The sequence below is a fragment of the Arachis hypogaea genome, chromosome 5, assembly GCF_003086295.3.
Source record: "Arachis hypogaea cultivar Tifrunner chromosome 5, arahy.Tifrunner.gnm2.J5K5, whole genome shotgun sequence".
Classification (NCBI taxonomy): Eukaryota; Viridiplantae; Streptophyta; class Magnoliopsida; order Fabales; family Fabaceae; genus Arachis; species Arachis hypogaea.
This window is the reverse complement of record NC_092040.1, coordinates 34,113,168-34,132,127: the sequence shown is the minus strand read 5'-3', so window position 1 is coordinate 34,132,127 and position 18,960 is coordinate 34,113,168. Positions and strand designations below refer to the sequence as shown.

Sequence of the window (18,960 nt, the reverse complement as noted above, 5' to 3'; positions counted from 1 at the left end):
TAGAATTAAAATTTTAAACAAAATAATAGAAATTAAACCTTTTTATTTTTTTGACAAAATAAAATAGTTGAAGTACATGAAGCAATAAAATTTATTAGTTTAATGAATAATTTATTTTTTTTTGGACTTAGTTCAAAGTCCACAAAAATAAAACTGACTCAAAAAAATGGCTAAGTTTTGACTGATGATCTATGAATAATATGACAGTATAAATTTATAAAGTGTCTAAATTTTATAAGAAAATATTATTATTTTGAATAAAAATAACTATTAAACAGTATTGTTGATGTTACTATAGTTATTATTATTTTTGTTCTTAGTATTATTGATATTATTGTTGTTATTATTAAAAGAGAAATTTTTGGAGATTATTAATCTTTAGTTCTTTTGGCCATCTTTTGGTTAATATAAATACTAAATTATTTTTAATAGATAAATTTTATTAATTTATATGTTTAAACTCTAAAAAAATTGAATGCAAATGGTAATTATTTATGTGTGCAAAATTTTGATGAACATAGGTACAAACTATATATTTATTGTATATAAAATTTCTGTAAATATGAGTACAAATTATTATCAGTTAAGTGCTAGAGGGTTATTTAAAAGTTAAATAATATTTTTACTATTGTTACATTTTAATATTTTCAGAATCCTACTATATAAATTTGGTTAGATTTATAAATATTTTTTGTTATAATTATTTGTTACCATAAAATCTAAAATATATAAAATTTATGCTGACGTGTCACTTTAGATGGTTATATATAGGTTACTTTTTCTTGAAAACAAAATTTATGGTTTAAAGTTATATGTTATAGAAACACTTTTTTTTTTAGTTCGAAATTAAATACAAAATTTAAATTTCAGTTTTAACTTTTTACTAATTTTTAAGCTTTTTTCATCTTTTATTGTAACATGCAGGGATAGTAATGACTTCATCCACTCTTCAAATTTTAAAAAACTATGCCTACATATGGGATATATGTCTAAAAAAAATAAAAAATATTATATAATTTAGTAATTTGGTGGGTTTATAGCTTAATTATTTAGTTCTCTAATATTTTTTTACTTAATAAATTTAATATCATACACTTAAATTTTTGTTCAGTTCAAATTAATTTTTGTATATTCATCTCTATATTTATTTTTAAGAAACACTGTTTGTTCTTTTAATATTAACATACTTAATATTTATATTATTATATAAAATATTAGTAATGACTTACAGAATTATGTTCTACTAATTAAATTGTGTACGTTATATGTTCTTATTTTAAAAAAAATATTCAGTTTTCTTTTAATTTTACATTCTTAAAACAAATAAAAATTATCTTATTTTTTTTATCTCAACATATTTAATTCCAACTATCCTTTTATTTTAATATTCGTATCTTATATTTTATAAAAGTACTATTCCTTTCAAGTAATTAATAACTTATGATTTGTTTTCAAATAATTTTAATTAATAATCTTTTAACTAAATACACTATAAATTTTTGGTATTTTATAATATAATAATATATTATTGATATTATTGTTTCTTTTATATAATTGTCATATAAAAATTGTAATTACCAAAAAGAATTTATAACATATTTTTTTTATATATCTGGATAAAATCAATTCAATAACCATATATTATTCTTAGATTGCTTTTATGTAATGAAAAAAATCTAAAAAAAGTTAAAAAAATTTATCTAAAATTTGACTCTTCTATATTAAAAATTCTACATCCATTCCTCGTAATATAAATAAAAAAATATTTTATACACAACTAGAATTAAAATATCCTTTTCCATAATTTTATATGGATATCCTAAAAAAATACGAGTGATTCTTTTTGTTTCTTAGTTTTATGTTTGTGCTTGTCAATGTCCATTTATTCTTTAACTTTGAAACTTATAGTTTTGGAGTTAACAAATAATATGCATAATCATGGATATACTAATTAAAAAAATTAAGAATTTTTAGTTAAATAAAAAATAATAAATTAAAATCTTAAAAAAGCATAAAAATTGATAAAAATTAACAAATTTACTTCAGAAGTTATGGTAGTTTTGCAGGTTTTATATTATATTTGTTTCTTTAAAATCGTGTATAATGACCACGCTTATATAAATATTGAGAGGACAAAAAAAAAATTAACAATGCATTTAATTTTAAGACAATCTGGTATGAATAATTTTTAACTAGTTTATTTAAGTCAATTCTTGAAAGTATGACCTTATGAATTTATGATTTATGGAAATCAGATTTAGTGGATTGATAAAGTGAAAAAGTAAATCTTATTAAAAAAAACTATTATGAATATTTTTAATAAGAATAATGCTACATAACCAATAAGTATTATTATTTTTTGCCAACACTTAACCGATAATAATTTGTACTCATATTTACAGAAATTTTATACACAATATAATTTGCGCCTATATTTACTAAAATTTTGCACACATGAATCATTTTCACTTCCATCTAATTTTTTCAGAGTTTAAACACATAAATTAATAAAATTTATCTATTAAAGATAATTTAGTATTTATATTGACCAAAAAATGGCCAAAAAAACTAAAGATTAATAATCTCCAAAAATTTCTCTTTTAATAATAACAATAATAATATCAAGAACAAAAATAATAATAACTATAGTAACATCAATAATATTGTTTAATAGTTATTTTTATTTAAAGTAATAATATTTTCTTATAAAATTTAAACACTTTATAAATTTATACTCTTATATAATTCATAAATCAGTCAAAACTCAGTCATTCTTTGAGTAAGGTTTATTTTTGTGGACCTTGAACCAAGTCCAAAAAAAAATTATTCATTAAACTAATAAATTTTATTACTTCATCTACTTCAACTATTTTATTTTGTCAAAAAAATAAAAAAGTTTAATTTAATCTTCTTTATTTTGTTTAAAATTTTAATTCTACTTTTGCCTTTTTTTTTTCAATTTTTAGAATAAAATAATAAGAAGAGGAATATTAGAGAATTATCAAAATTTATTATTTTTTGTCATTATTTAGCCATTAATATTTAAAAATATGAGATAAAGTATGTTGTTGGATTAATAAACTAAAAAAACTAGACTAAAGAAATTAAGTCTATGGTTAAATAATAGCTAAAAAAATAAATTTTAATGATCCCTTAGCATTTCTCTAATAAAAATAGTAACATAATTTAATAAAATAATGTGAATAATTATAGAACAATTTCATAACAACATGTGGTATATTTAATAAAAAATTGTTTACTCATATTTCATATTTATTTATTTTGTAATTTAAAATATATAATACAAATACTTAGCTAATATTTTTTAATTAATAGTAAATAGTAATTATTTACGTAACCATTAAAACTATTCTCATCACTTTAATGGAATTTTTATTTTCAAAATATATTTTTTTAATTAAATAATAAATTTGTTTGAAAAAAAAAACTTTAATAATTATTTGAGAAAATATTTTGTTAAGAAGAATTAAATAACACCTTATATTAAATTAGTTTAAAAAAATAGCAATTATTTGATGTTTGTCTTTATCCAATTACATATAAAGTTCATATACATGGAGAATTTTTTTTTGAAATGTAATTACAAATGTAACCTGGAGTATATGCAACACTCATCCACCTAATAAAATCATTCATAATTATTATTATTGCCACTTGTTCATTTTACGGACATAGGCCAGTATATTATATTCTTTATATATATATATATATATATATAAAGAGAAAAGCTTAGTATACAAGCGATTAGGGCTTGTAACTATTACAAGTTCATTAACGCCTAATCCGCTAAAACACGCTGCAACTCCTACGTCACTTACACGCGCCATACAAAGATCCCGTGTTTGTATAACTACCAAATTTAAAAGATTTGTTTTCTTCTTTGTTTTCTTTCTTTTCAAATTTCATCGTTCTTCTTCTCGCGCGTCTTCCCCTGGTTTTTCGATCGTTCTTTTCCTCTCCTTTCTCATTGGTTTGTTCTTCGTCATTGACGTTAGTTTTTCTCTCTGTAACTCCAGCTTCGTTTTGACATGGTGTATTTATAGTTTTTGACATAGTGTATTCTGCAACCTCTCTGTTGTTGATGACCAGTTTGTTCCGAAGGTTGGAATGACCTTTACCACCCTTGAAGATGCTCGAAAATTTTACAGAAACTATACCAAGGTTGCAGGTTTTTCTACAAGAGTTCGGAGCACAAATAGAAAGGAAAATGAGATTAAGAATCAATTGATTACATGTAGCAGAGAGGGAAAATGAAACTCTCATAGCAAAGACTCATTTCATAGGAATTGGAATGATTTCCTGCTAAACTTTGGTCTTGTGGACAACAAGTGGCTTTCATGTAGTGTTGGGTTAAAATCTGCAGCAGGGGTGTAAATTTAATTTGTTATCGGGTGTATTTATAGTCTGTGTTTGGGTGTATTATGCAGATCTCTATGCAGACCGTCATATTTGGGTTCCAATCTATCTGGATCACCACTTCATATTATAGTACCTGTAAATCAGACATTTTGAATACACCAGAGAGAGTTTAATTAATTTTGGTCTTGTGGACAACAAGTGGCTTTCAGGTAGTGTTGGGTTAAAATCTGCAGCAGGGGTGTAAATTTAATTTGTTATCGGGTGTATTTATAGTCTGTGTTTGGGTGTATTATGCAGATGTCTATGCAGACCGTCATATATGGGTTCCAATCTATCTGGATCACCACTTCATATTATAGTACCTGTAAATCAGACATTTTGAATACACCAGAGAGAGTTTAATTAATTTTGGTCTTGTGGACAACAAGTGGCTTTCAGGTAGTGTTGGGTTAAAATCTGCAGCAGGGGTGTAAATTTAATTTGTTATCGGGTGTATTTATAGTCTGTGTTTGAGTGTATTATGCAGATCTCTATGCAGACCGTCATATATGGGTTCCAATCTATCTGGATCACTACTTCATCTTATAGTACCTGTAAATCAGACATTTTGAATACACCAGAGAGAGTTTAATTAATTTTGGTCTTGTGGACAACAAGTGGCTTTCAGGTAGTGTTGGGTTAAAATCTGCAGCAGGGGTGTAAATTTAATTTGTTATCGGGTGTATTTATAGTCTGTGTTTGGGTGTATTATGCAGATCTCTATGCAAACCGTCATATATGGGTTCCAATCTATCTGGATCACTACTTCATCTTATAGTACCTGTAAATCAGACATTTTGAATACACCAGAGAGAGTTTAATTAATTTTGGTCTTGTGGACAACAAGTGGCTTTCAGGTAGTGTTGGGTTAAAATCTGCAGCAGGGGTGTAAATTTAATTTGTTATCGGGTGTATTTATAGTCTGTGTTTGGGTGTATTATGCAGATCTCTATGCAGACCGTCATATATGGGTTCCAATCTATCTGGATCACCACTTCATATTATAGTGCCTGTAGATCAGACATTTTGAATACACCAGAGAGAGTTTAATTAATTTTGGTCTTGTGGACAACAAGTGGCTTTCAGGTAGTGTTGGGTTAAAATCTGCAGCAGGGGTGTAAATTTAATTTGTTATCGGGTGTATTTATAGTCTGTGTTTGGGTGTATTATGCAGATCTCTATGCAGACCGTCAGATATGGGTTCCAATCTATCTGGATCACCACTTCATATTATAGTACCTGTAAATCATGCATAATTCAGAACTCTTTCTCTTTCTCCTCCTCATCTTCTGCTGCTTCTTCTTCTTCAAAAACGATTTTACCATGAAAAATCGAAAAAAACGAGAAAACAGAGAGAAAAGACGTAAATGAAGAAGAAGAAGAAAAAGAGGAAAACGAGGAAGAAGAACGTGCAGAAACGAAAGAAAAGGAGAAGAAGAAGAGTAAGAGGAAGAAGAACGTGCAGCAAGAAGAATAAGAAAAATTTCAGAAACCATGAAAATCGAAAAAAAAAACGAAGAAGAAGAAGAGGAAGAGGAAGAGGAAGAGGAAGAGGAAGAAGAAGACGAAGAAGAGAAGAAGAAGAAGAAGAAGACGAAGAGAACCGTTTGAGTGGGGCGCGTGTAGTTACGCTCCATTCAAAATGAGTTAATGCGCGTGTTAATGAAGTTTGGGCTGATAACTTGTAAAACTTGTACGGCCTTTTTACTTGTATGTGTAGCAGGTCCCATATATAAAAGAGGAAGAGGGTCTATGTACATCTCAATCAACATAAAGTGCATTCATGATGCCTGATGTATGAATGGGTGATTTAATTTCTTTTTATATATATATTTTACTGATTTAATTTGACGAGTGACTTGTTAATTGTTATGTATAATTTCTGTTGAAAAACTTGATATATCAATTAATAGAAATTAATAAATAAATTGATTTTTTAAAAATAATGTTAGATAAATTATTAAAATACAACAACTAAAACCACATATATTAAAAAAAAAAGCAGCCACTCGTTTAGATAGCATTATTATTTTATCAAAAACGTCTATATGGTTTATGATGATCATTGTTAATTAAAAAGGAATGCATAATCATTGGATTCATTCTTTATTCTAATCATCAATTGAATATAACGAAGAATTTATATAATTTGTACTATTTACAAATATGATCAACATACAAGAATATTATATTTTGAGTAATCATTCTTTATACTTCAATTTAAAAAATTTATGGTCTATGATTATAAGGTTATCTTAAAGATACTAGTTAAAAGGATGAGATCAATGATGTCAAGACTAGTTAGAGAAATTCAGAGCGCTTTTGTTAAAAGTAGGAAAATTCATAATGGGCTCTCATTGCATGTGAAACTATTCACTGGCTTAAGCTTAAAAAAAAAGGAGGCAACAATTAATAAATTGGATTTCCAAAAAACATACGATAGAATCAAGTGGAATTTTGTTAACATTGTACTGCAGAAGATGGGGGTTTGAAAGTAGGTGGTGGGCGTGGGTAATTTAATGGAGTGTGTGACTACCACATCCATGTCGATCTTGATAAATGGGTCGCTATCTAGGCCGTTCAAATTGGAGAGGGGGTTGAGACAAGGTGACCGTTGTCTCCATTTTTGTTTGTGCTGATTGTAGATGTCCTGCATAGAATGGTTGGAGAGGCAGTTAGAAACGGGCGTATATCACCATTGATGGTTGGAAGAGACAGAATTGAGTTGTCGCATCTTCAGTTTGCGGATGATACTATTCTCTTTTATCCACCAGAAGAGGAGACTGTGAAAAACTACAAGAGACTCATGCGGTGCTTTGAATTGATGTCATGACTCAGTATAAATTTTGACAAATCCAGCTTAATACCCATCAATTGTGAAGGGCAATGGGTTCAGCGCATGTGTGGCTTGTTGTGTTGTAAGAAAGGTACCCTACCGTTTAAATACCTTGGGGTCCCCTTAGGAGCAAATCTGAGGTTAGTCAAGACCTGGAAGCCTATCATTGATAAGGTGGAGGAGAAACTTAGCCTGTGAAAAACTAAGGTGCTAAATAAGGCTGGAAAGTTGGTGCTCATAAAATCAGTATTAAATAGCTTGCCAGTGTACTTTTTGAGCTTATATAAGATGGCGAAAACTGTGGCTGAGAAGTTGATCTCGTTGCAAAGAAGATTCCTATAAAGTAAGGAGGATGGGAGGAATGGTATAGCATTAGTGAAATGGGAAGTGGTACAGACTCCTAAGAAACTTAGGGGTTAGGAGTTGGCGATGCTATGATTTGTAACACTGCACTATTATTTAAGTGGTGGTGGAGGTTTGCAAAGAAAGAGTGCCCATTGTGGAAGAAGGTAGTCTGATCATGTAATAATCTGTCACCAAATAAGCTGCTATCTTCTCAAGTGCTACCATTAGAGGGGGTCCATGAAAAGATATTTGCCAGCTCTAAATTAAGGAGGAAAGTATAAGGGATAAGATGATTATAGGCTTGTCCATGGAGGTTGGCGATGGGAGGCAGACTCACTTTTGGGAGGATATATGGTTACATGGTGGCTCTTTGAAAGATCGGTTCCCCAGGCTGTTCTCTGTTTCAAACCAATGTGGGTCGGTTATAGGGGATTGTGGTTTTTGGGATGGATTAGAATGGATCTGGAACTTCCAATGGAGGAGAGAGCTTTTCCAATGGGAGTTTGACCTATTGGGTCAGTTACATGAGACTTTGCAAACTTTGCGAACTGTGAGGATAGTCAATAACAGAGAGGATAGAGTGGTGTGGAAATTTGATAGGCAAGGTGTTTTTACGACTAACTCATTTGTGCAGGTTTTGCAGGAGGCATTGTTACCAGAAGAGGTATCCAGTTACAATTTCACTAAGACCCTCTGGAAAGGTGTCGTCCCCCCAAGAGTGGAGCTGTTTGTTTGGTTTGCCTTAATAGGGAGGGTGAATACAAAAGAAAGGCTTAGTCGATTCAAAATTATCAGACAGGATGATAATGGGTGCGTTCTATGCAATAAGGATGTTGAACGTGTCCATCACTTATTTCTTAGTTGTGAGTTTGCTTGGCAAGTTTGGAGTGCGTGGATAGCTGTGATGGGCAGACAGTAGACTTTTTCAGGTTCGCTGAAGGAGATTATATGGGTATTGTACGAGATCCGTATCATAAAAATTAAATCATTAGTATGATATTATATTATTATAATTTTTTTAAGAAAGTAGATTAAATAATAATATCTATTAACAATAGCTGAGTGTTTTATAATAAAAAACGTTAAAAATTAAAATAATATTTTATCGAATTTTATGTCTCTTGGATAATATTATCCAAAATCAAATCTTATTAAAAAAATGCCATAGTAAAATAGAATAGCTAAAGTTAGTAATACTTTATTGGAAGTCGTGAAAAAATAGGTAATATGTATTTAATAATGAACTCAAAATTTGAAACATTTAAATAAAAGAAAAAACAAAAAAAATTATATAAAATTTTGCAAAAATACACTAAGAAATGAAAAAAAAAATCTCTTTTTATTAAAAGATATATTTTTTAATAATTAAATAACACCTAAACAAGCTCTTAATTTAGCTTCGCATCTATATATCTGCCAGTTAATTATCTGATCAGATATCTAATATAAAAGATTAATTTTCATCCGATAAATATGTGTCAATTTAAGTTGTATTTTCTATCACTGGTAATATTTGAGATCCTGGTTAAGAACTCATTAAACATGTCATCCCTGCTGAGCAAGCTAACCCTTGCATACTTTTGATCAACACCAAATCGCTTCCCTCCTCTTACAAACACCTTCAAATTCCTCATAAAACTCTCACAATCTTCTATGCCACCCTTGCACTTCATCCAAGCAAATGCTGCAATATAAAAAATGCATGCTGAGTCATACATCGCCTGGGCCACTAAGAAATAAAAATGAAACGAATTTAGTTACCAGGGTAAGATTCAGATGTGTGGTTAGTGAAGGTGCAGTAGGTCTTAGGGTACTTGGCCAACGACAAGAGATTACTTTTGTCAACAACTGCCCTTAGTTTCTCCCACCTTTCCCTCATTTTGCGCTTGGAATATTCAAAGAAGAGCTCATCAGAATCTAAGGACGACCCTATTTTTTCGTAACTGTCACAGATCACTCCTATGATCTTAGCAACTCGGGTTTGAGATTCTTTTGATACACCAATTGAGCTCATCTGAATGAACCTCGTCATCTTCCTTGCAACTTCAATGTCCTTCACAATTGCCCATCTTCACACCAAAAATCAAAATTTAATCACACATAAAGAATAAGGTAATTAATTTTTAATTGGTTTTCTATTTTTTTATCGAAGATAGAGAAATTTGAACTCCCGATCTCTTAGGTGAGTATAAAAAGACTATATCATTTTAAACTATAATTTATTGACTATTTTTTTAATTAGTTAACATTAGTTAATTTTTATTATAAAAATATCTTTTTTTAAAAGGATTACTTTTTAAAGATTTAGAGTAAAAATTATTTTGAAAAGATTTTGTTAATATTAACCAAACCAAATTGACTTCTTGATTAAACTTGTACTTAAAATACTCATACAATTTGACTCTATGGATGCGGTTGCAATTGTTGATATGACAATCATTGCAATGCACACTGCAACACAAAAATTAAACTTTTTTATATTTGTTCTTATTAACTTTACCTTCTAGTATTTTAAAATGACAAATATTTTAAAAGAAATTACAAGAAACTAATATGTTTAGAAATACAAGAAAAATAATAATCACATAATTTTTATTTTAAAATTAAAAAAATAAAATTATTTCATGTTCTGTACCAACAATCTATTTATTATAATAGATGGTTGATATGTGGACACATAAATTAAATTAAATTAAATTAAATATGGTCAAGAATTTATTTGTTTTTTTTTAATTACCCGTTTAAATTAAATGATAAGAGGGATACGATGATTGATGAATACTAACCCAATGCGGGAACCGGCATGGCCAGTGCATTTGGAGAATGTGAACAACATAAGATCATGGTCATACTGTTGAGTAATGGGAGTGTATTGTGGCCAATAATACGCTAAGTCATGAATCACTTTCCCTTCACCTTCACAGTTTGCCACTCCTCTCCTCATACTTCCACAAGGATTGTTAGGGGCAGTTACCACCTCTATATATTCCTCATTCTTATCATACTCCCTTGCATCTCCTCCCCACCGATACAACCCCGAACGCAAAATCTCAACCTCATCTTTATATTCCTGCAATTATAATAACAAACACTCAATAATTTTAAATTATTTTATTTGACTTAACATTTATAATTTTAACCTGTTAGAATCAGACATCAATAGTAATGATAAATTATTAATAACGAAAGAATCATATCATTTGGCGCCGTTTCATGTGTAAATTAAATGGCACGCAATTTAGATGATCATTTATTAAGTCAATCACTTCTAAAATTAATTGATTGGAAATATTAAATATTAGAGTATCAAATAATTAAGAAGACAAGAGAGAGACACGGCCATGTTACAATGTTTGCATACAGTGAGATAGAGAATCTATGGATCCATGTGGTTCTATGTGAATCATGTGTTTGTTGCATGTTCCCTTAGAAGCCTAGTGTTCCCAATAGATATGTTTGTCATATTTTGGTCTCCTAATAAGGTTTTCTGCGCACAACACCGTTCCATTCCTCATCATCTACGACTAAATTATATATATGTATGGAGAATGAATTTGTCACAAAAATATGTTCGATTGTTTATACAAATAATAAATTAAACGTAATTTTTTAAATAAAAAATAAAAGTAATAACTGTTGGAGTAATTATTTAAGGGTATAACAGCCATAAAGCAAAGTGATTAAATTTGACTTGTTAGTTAAATGAGTGAGGAATTAGATTTGAAGTAACAAGTAGTGAGATGAAAAAGTAACAAACCGAGTAATAAGGAGAAGCAGCAACGACATTGATGGGAATGGGAGAATCCGAAGGAGAGAGAGCAAACAAGGCAGCCTGGAAGAGCTGAGTGGAGCCAGTGCCAACCACGATGTGCTTGTCGATGCCGGCGGAGGCGTTCCCCACCACGCGGTGGAGCCGCTGGATGGCTTCCCTCAGCTCCGGCAGCATGAACCAGCACACGTTGCTCGTGTCGCTCAGGTAGCTCATCAAATCCTCGCCGTTTATCACCACCGTACACTCTTCACTCTTCTTCCTCCAGTATGCTCTAAACACCTCTGGATCACCTCTGTATTCAATTCATTTTATTCCATTAAAACAAATCATATATTACATTAAGAATAATAATAATAATACCTAATATGTATACATTAGTAACACTGTCATATAGAAAGAACGAATAATAGAGTATGTAGATATATGTAATGTGGGATGAAAGAGAAAAAAGTGTGATTTATATATAGGATGAGGGGTTATATGATTACTGATCAAGATTGATGAAGGAACTCGGAGACGGGGTGATAAGAGGCTTGATGGTGCCATTATTAATTTTGTTGACAGAAGGAACAGGAGGAGAAGCAGCCTTCAGGACCACCATAGTTGAAAATCAGAAGAAGTGACAACTCTTTCTATGATTTATATATAATAATAATGCTTGTGATGAATTCTATTAGCGAGTATGAATATATATATATAAGAGGAAGAGAGGTCTATGCACATACATCTCAATCAAGGTAAGGTCCATGCATGATGTATGAATGCGTGATTTAATTTTTTCCTCCATTTGTATTGGGTAAAATATTTTCTTACAGATATACCATAAAAAGAATATATTCTTACTAATTTGGTTTGACAAGTGAAATGCTGTGTATGACTCCTTTTGAAAAATTTTTTATCTATCAACAAATAGAAAATAATATATCAACAAATTTGTTAACAAAAATATTAGACAGACAGTTAAGATACAACCACCAAAACAACAAAATATTAAAAACAGATAACCATTAGATTTCAGCGGTCAAAAAAGTGCTTAAACTTTCCATTTTTGACATTATTCATTTCATCTAATCATTTAATTTATTTTAGCACTGAATCCACTCACCCACCTTTTCAACTCATCTAAAAATCAATTTGGTGATTGCGTACCATGATAAATTTATACCTACCAATACAATAAAAATATAGATAAATTAAAATAAAATATGTGAATTATATTTTTCATATCAGTAATTAATTTTTCTTTTTTTAAATATATATCATATCAATATTTTTACTAAACTATCTTTATATTTTAATAAAAATAAAAAATATTTTTTTAATTAATATTATAAAAAAATTTAAATATTTTTTTCTTTATATTGGACAAAAACTATCTTAATTCTTTTAATTTACTCAAAATTCAATTAACCTTTGATGAGTTTGGAAAACTCTTATTTAATTTTGATGATGAACAAACATTATTAAAATATTTAATTACAAAATTATTAATTTGATCTTAATTCATATTTGCTTAATTAATAATTTTGTTGTGCAGATTTTATGTTGGGCCGAGAATAAGTAAACTACAGCAAGCCCAAAATTTACAATCAGCCTTGTTTAAAGTCTCTTACACTATGGCTGAATGATTATCATGAATGTTGGGCAAAAATAAAGCTTATTACTTCAAAGCCCAAAGAATGCCTTCCTACTTGTCTTATGCGTACTCCAAATTCATCAGGAAAGCAAATGTTGCTATGGGGCCTGATTTAATTATTGTTGCAACTAAGCCCAATTCCATTTAAGAAGGAAAAATCCTCATGCTGTGTTCGAATCCATGAAGCAAAGAAAAACAAAGCCTTAATTGCTTCCAACGGATTCCACTACAAGGATTTCAAAATTAATTTAAGCATTGGGAGCATAAGCAAGTGAGAGAAGATTGATTTGACTAAAGGCATCATTGCTACACGCCATTCTAAGGGAAGTAAAAGCAAGTTATTTTCAATTAATTAGTTCAACCACTTTGAAATTGCTTTTCTTCAGATTCTTTCATTCTCTCTCATCTCTTTCTTCTTCTTTCTTCGGTCCTTGCCCAGGAAGCAATGGAAGAAATGTTCTTCAACCAAGAAAAGGAAGAAGCTGCATGCATCAAGACCATCAAGCTAATGATGGCAAGAAAATACACCAAAATAAAAGTGAGCTGTGGCTAAGATACTTACCAAATGTGGTTAGATTTGGTGAGGCTATCTTGAGCTTTACATGCTCAAAAATGGACGTTGAAGATTCGGCCAAGAGGAGAGATTCTTGAAGCATGGCTTGTCTTTGATTCTGCTCAACCACCACAGGGAGTAGCTAGAGTGGCGAAGTGATGGTTGAAGGCAGAGATTGAAGCAGATGAAGTCATCATCATCATGAAGCATCAAGTGCCAGAAATCCATCTTGGAGAGGAAGCCAAGGATGGAGAGCTCGGATTGATGAAGGGTGATGATCAAGAAAGTACTAGAGGTAATTGCATGTTGGGTTTTACATGGTTATCTCTTCTCTCTCTAAGTGGCCGAACCGGTTCTGCGATTGTTGAAGGAGGAAAAAGTTGGTTCGGTTTTGGCTTCAAGTGTGGAGGCTTTCCTCTTCTTTAAAAAGGGGGAACAACCACTGTTTGAAGTAAGGAGAAAATTTGAGAGTGCAAGGCACAGAGTTCTTAGAGCTACCTGAGCTAACAGTTTTCTCTTCTCCTTCAATGTATTCTGTTTTGTAATTTTTCTGTTTAATTTTGTCATGTCTTGAGTCTCATGGAAAAAGGCAAACAGTGAGGTTTGTATGAAAAAGCCATAGAGCGAAAAAAGGCAGAGAGTGCAAAATTAAAAGAAAAAGCCATAGATGTCTTAGAGTTCCTTTGTTCATCTATGTTGTGTATCATGATTCTGTGGGAATCCCCTTGTAAGTTGGGTTAGCACTTTACAAGTTATAATCAGATTGATTATAGTGAAATTCTATCATGTTTGTGATGGAGACTGGATGTAGCTGCACTGCACTTAGCAGCCGAACCAGGATATATCTGGGTGCAATCTTCTTCTCCTTTCTACTCCATTTCTGTTTTCTACTACACAGGAGCAAAAACCAGAATTATCTCGTGCCAAGTGACGAGACAAAAAGAAAAGTCTCGTGGCAAGGGATAAGACAAAACAAAGTTGCTCGTGTCCAGTAATGAGCAAAAACAGAAAAGTCTTCTCTGAAGGTCAGCAAGTGTTAGCATTGTAAAAAGGGGGCTAAGATTCAACCCCCCTTCTCTTAGCCACTGAAACCATCAATTGGTATCAGAGCGTGGTCTCATTGAGATCAAGCTTTGCAGCTTGGAGTAAAGATCCTCATGGCAGAAAACAGTGGCGCAAATGTGGTGTCTTACAATCTGGCTGAAGGTCAATCAAGCAACAGACCTCCCCTTTTCAATGGGAGAAATTATACCTATTGGAAGGAGAGGATGAAGATATTTGTACAAGCTGTAGATTACAGACTATGGAAGATCATCCTAGAAGGTCCTCAACTCCCATCTACCACAAGTGCTGAAGGAGTAGTCACTCTTAAACCAGAAGCAAGCTGGACCGAAGAAGATAGGAAGAAGGTGGAGTTAAATGCCAAGGCAATAAATCTGCTCAACTGTGCTATCAGCTTTGAGGAGTACCGACGAGTATCACGATGCACAACGGCAAAGGAAATCTGGGACAAGTTGCAAATCACTCATGAAGGAACCACCATTGTAAAGAAGACTCGGACAGACATGTTGGACAAGGAATATGAAATGTTTGCAATGAAGGAAGGAGAGTCCATTGATGAACTGTTCGAACGGTTCAACTCCATCATTGTTGGCTTAGATGCTCTGGAAATTACACATTCTGAATCTGTGCTAGTGAGAAGAGTGTTGAGATGTCTCACAAAAGAGTGGAAAACAAAATCTTTAATTATTTCTGAGAGCAGTAGCTTAGATTCCATGACACTTGATGATTTGAGATGAAATCTTCTAGCCTTTGAAAACACCTATTTGAAAAAAGATTCAAAAAAGAAAGGAATTACTTTTTCTTCTATGACTAACCCTCTGGATGATGAATCCAGTGATAACTCTTCTGAAAATGAGTTTGTGTTGTTTGCAAAAAAATTCAGGAAAATGGTGAAGCTCAAAGGCAAAGGCAGCAGCTCAAGGAAGATGAAGAAAGACCTTAGCAAAGTAACTTGTTACAATTGCAAGGAAATGGGTCACTTCAGATCTGATTGTCCCAAGTTGAAAAAGGAGGAGAAGCCGAAAAGAATGAAGAGGAAGGGACTGATGGCCACATGGGAAGACTTGGAGAATGACTCAGATGATGATGATGATGAGGAAACCGAGACCAAGTCACAGCCTTGTCTTATGGCAAATGAGGTAGATCAGGTATCATTTCAAAACCCTGACACTGAAGACCTTCATCTTATGATAGATCACCTTTCTGAAAAAATAAGATGTTTTCTAACTGAGAATCAAGATCTTGAACAACAGAATTTCATTCTTAAAGCTGAAAATGATTTTCTCAAAGAAAAACTAAGAGAGGCCGAAACTGCTTGTGATCTTGTGGAAGAGAATAAGCAGTTAAAAGCCCAAATTAGAAGCTGTGAAAGTGACCACTCTGTCCTTGCATATGTGAATTGTTTTAAGCAAAATGAAGAGTTGCTCAAAGAGGTTAAAAGACTTAAGGAAGACTTAGCTAAGTTCACCTAAAGTTCTGAAAATTTGAATCAAATCTTGGCTAGTCAAAAATCTCTTTATGATAAAGCTGGGTTGGGATTTTATAAATCTGAAAAATCACATTTTGAAAACATTGCTTCATCTTCAAATGATGTAAAGTATCAAGACCCAACTTACTTTAACAAAGCAGCAACTCCAAGATTTTGTAGACTATGTAACCGAAGTGGTCATTTTCCAGTTCAATGTTTCTTTGGTGAAAGAATGATAGGTGATAAAGTTTACAAGGTTGTTTTTGATTACAATGATTTGGGACATAAGAGATGGTTTAACGTGAAAGGATCCAAGAAAATTTGGATAGCTAAGGTCACTTAAACTTATTTTGTAGGTATGCCTAGCATCTAAGAAGAAAGAAAATATGTGGTACATGGACATCGGATGCTCTAGGCACATGACCAGAAAGACAACCTTCTTCATAAATCTTGATGAATATGATGGAGGGCTTGTCACTTTTGGAGATGATGCAAAAGGAAAAATAGTGGTTGTTGGGAAAGTTGGTAAAAACTTCTCATCTTGTATAAATGATGTGCTTCTTGTAAATGGTTTGAAACATAACTTACTTAGTGTTAGTCAATTGTGTGATTTAGGTTTTGATGTTATTTTTAAGAAGTTTGTTTGCTTGGTTGTTTGTGAGAAAACTGGGGATATTTTATTTGAAGCCAAGAGATGCAACAATGTGTATGGATTAACTCTTGAGGATTTAAAGGAACAAAATGTAACATGTTTTACATCTTTTGAATCTGAAAAATGGCTTTGGCATAGAAAGTTGGGACATGCTAGCATGTACCAAATTTCTAAGCTAGTTAAAAGGAATTTGGTTAGAGGAATTCCAAACATCAAGTTTGATAAGGATCTTACTTGTGATGCATGTCAATTGGGCAAGCAAGTAAAATCCTCTTTTAAATCAAAAGATGGAATCTCAACCAAAAGGCCATTAGAAATGTTGCATATTGATCTCTTTGGTCCAACTAGAACTCAAAGTTTAGGAGGTAAACACTATGGTCTTGTAATGGTAGATGATTACTCTAGATTCGATTGGGTACTTTTCCTTGCTCATAAGAATGATGCATTTTATGCTTTTTCCACCCTTTGCAAGAAAATTCAAAATGAAAAGGATTTGAAAATTGCCCATTTGAGAAGTGATCATGGAAGAGAATTTGAAAATCAAGACTTTGAAAAATTCTGTGATGACTTAGGGATTTCTCATAATTTTTCATACCCTAGAACACCCCAACAAAATGGGGTGGTTGAAAGAAGGAATCGAAGCCTTCAAGAAATGACTAGGGCTATGCTATGTGAAAATGAGATTCCTAAATTTTTATGGGCTGAAGCTGTGAACACAGCATGTTATATTTTGAATAGAACAATCATTAGAAAAGGGTTAAAGAAAACCCCTTATGAGCTATGGAAAGGAACCCCTCCAAATCTTAAGTATTTTCATGTTTTTGGATGCAAATGCTTTGTGCTTAATAATAAAGAAAATCTTGGAAAATTTGATCCAAAATCCTATGAAGGAATGTTTGTTGGATATTCCACCACAAGCAAGGCCTATAGAGTTTATCTCAAGGAGCATAGGACAATAAAGGAATCCATACATGTTACTTTTTGTGACTCTAACTTAATTCCCAGTGCTGTGATAGATAATGATTCAGATGGAGAAGGAGCTGGAACAAGCAAAGAAAATCCCAAATCTGTCCAGAATGAAGAATCTGCCAGTACAGTTTTGTCTCGTCAGATTGGAGGAGACACTTCCGTTTTGTCTCCTGAGCAGGCACGAGCAACTGAAACAGTGAGACCACCAGAAGTTCATCAAAACTCTACACCTGTCTGAAAGCCTAGAGAATGGAAGTCTATGAAGGGTTATCCTCATGACTTCATCATTGGTGATCCCTCTCAAGGAGTAACAACAAGATCATCCACCAAAAGGCAAACCGAACCTAGCAATCTTGCTCTCTTGTCACAAATAGAGCCCAATAATGTCAAACAAGCTCTTGAGGATCCATCATGGGTTAAAGCAATGCAAGAGGAGCTTGCTCAATTTGACAAGAATAAGGTTTGGACACTAGTACCTCATCCGGATGGTAAGAAAGTTACCGATACTAAGTGGGTGTTTAAAAATAAACTTGGTGAGGATGGACAAGTTGTTCGTAACAAGGCTAGATTAGTGGCCCAAGGTTACAATCAAGAAGAGGGTATTGATTTTGATGAGTCTTTTGCTCCGGTAGCTAGAATGGAAGCAATTAGGTTGCTTCTTGCCTATGCTGCCCATAAGGGTTTCAAAATGTTTCAAATGGATGTTAAGTGTGCCTTCCTTAATGGTTTTATTGATAGGGAAGTGTATGTGGCTCAACCCCCTGGTTTTGAACATAAAGAATTTCCAAATCATGTTTTTAAATTAACTAAGGCTCTTTATGGCCTTAGACAAGCTCCAAGAGCTTGGTATGAAAGGCTTAGTGCCTTCTTGTTGGAAAATCATTTTCAAAGGGGAACCACCGACACTACCTTATTCATTAAAGCATCTAATGATGATATCCTTCTTGTTCGAGTTTATGTTGATGACATTGTATTTGGTTCGGCCAATGTTTCTGTTCCGAGGGTTACCTGAAACGTGTAGCTCGGTCGTCCGGAGAGGTCCGAGATGGGGGCTCGGTGACCCGAGCTGGGTATGCAGAACGGTTGGTGGTTGTACCTGCAATGACACTCCGATGCTTAAGTTAGCATGGGTCCAAACAGATATGTGTAGATTTGGAATGAATTCCATACCTGGGTGTTCCAGTGTATTTATAGTAGTTGGCAGTGATCTTCCCCTGATAAGATATTCTTATCTTATCTTATCTTTTG

The 18,960-nt window shown here is 32.2% G+C and overlaps 1 protein-coding gene across 1 annotated transcript; it reads right to left on the bottom strand.

Moving 5' to 3' along the window:
- Positions 1–8,925: 8,925 nt before the first annotated feature.
- On the bottom strand, positions 8,926–12,037 carry LOC112801160 (tryptophan aminotransferase-related protein 1-like). Its single transcript, XM_025843734.3, has 5 exons — positions 11,861–12,037; positions 11,358–11,664; positions 10,387–10,670; positions 9,362–9,669; positions 8,926–9,284 (listed from the first exon to the last, which is right to left on the bottom strand). Exons 1-5 carry the CDS (start codon positions 11,971–11,973, stop codon positions 9,079–9,081), a joined length of 1,218 nt encoding a protein of 405 aa, XP_025699519.1. The 5' UTR covers positions 11,974–12,037; the 3' UTR covers positions 8,926–9,078.
- Between the last annotated feature and the right edge of the window lie 6,923 nt (positions 12,038–18,960).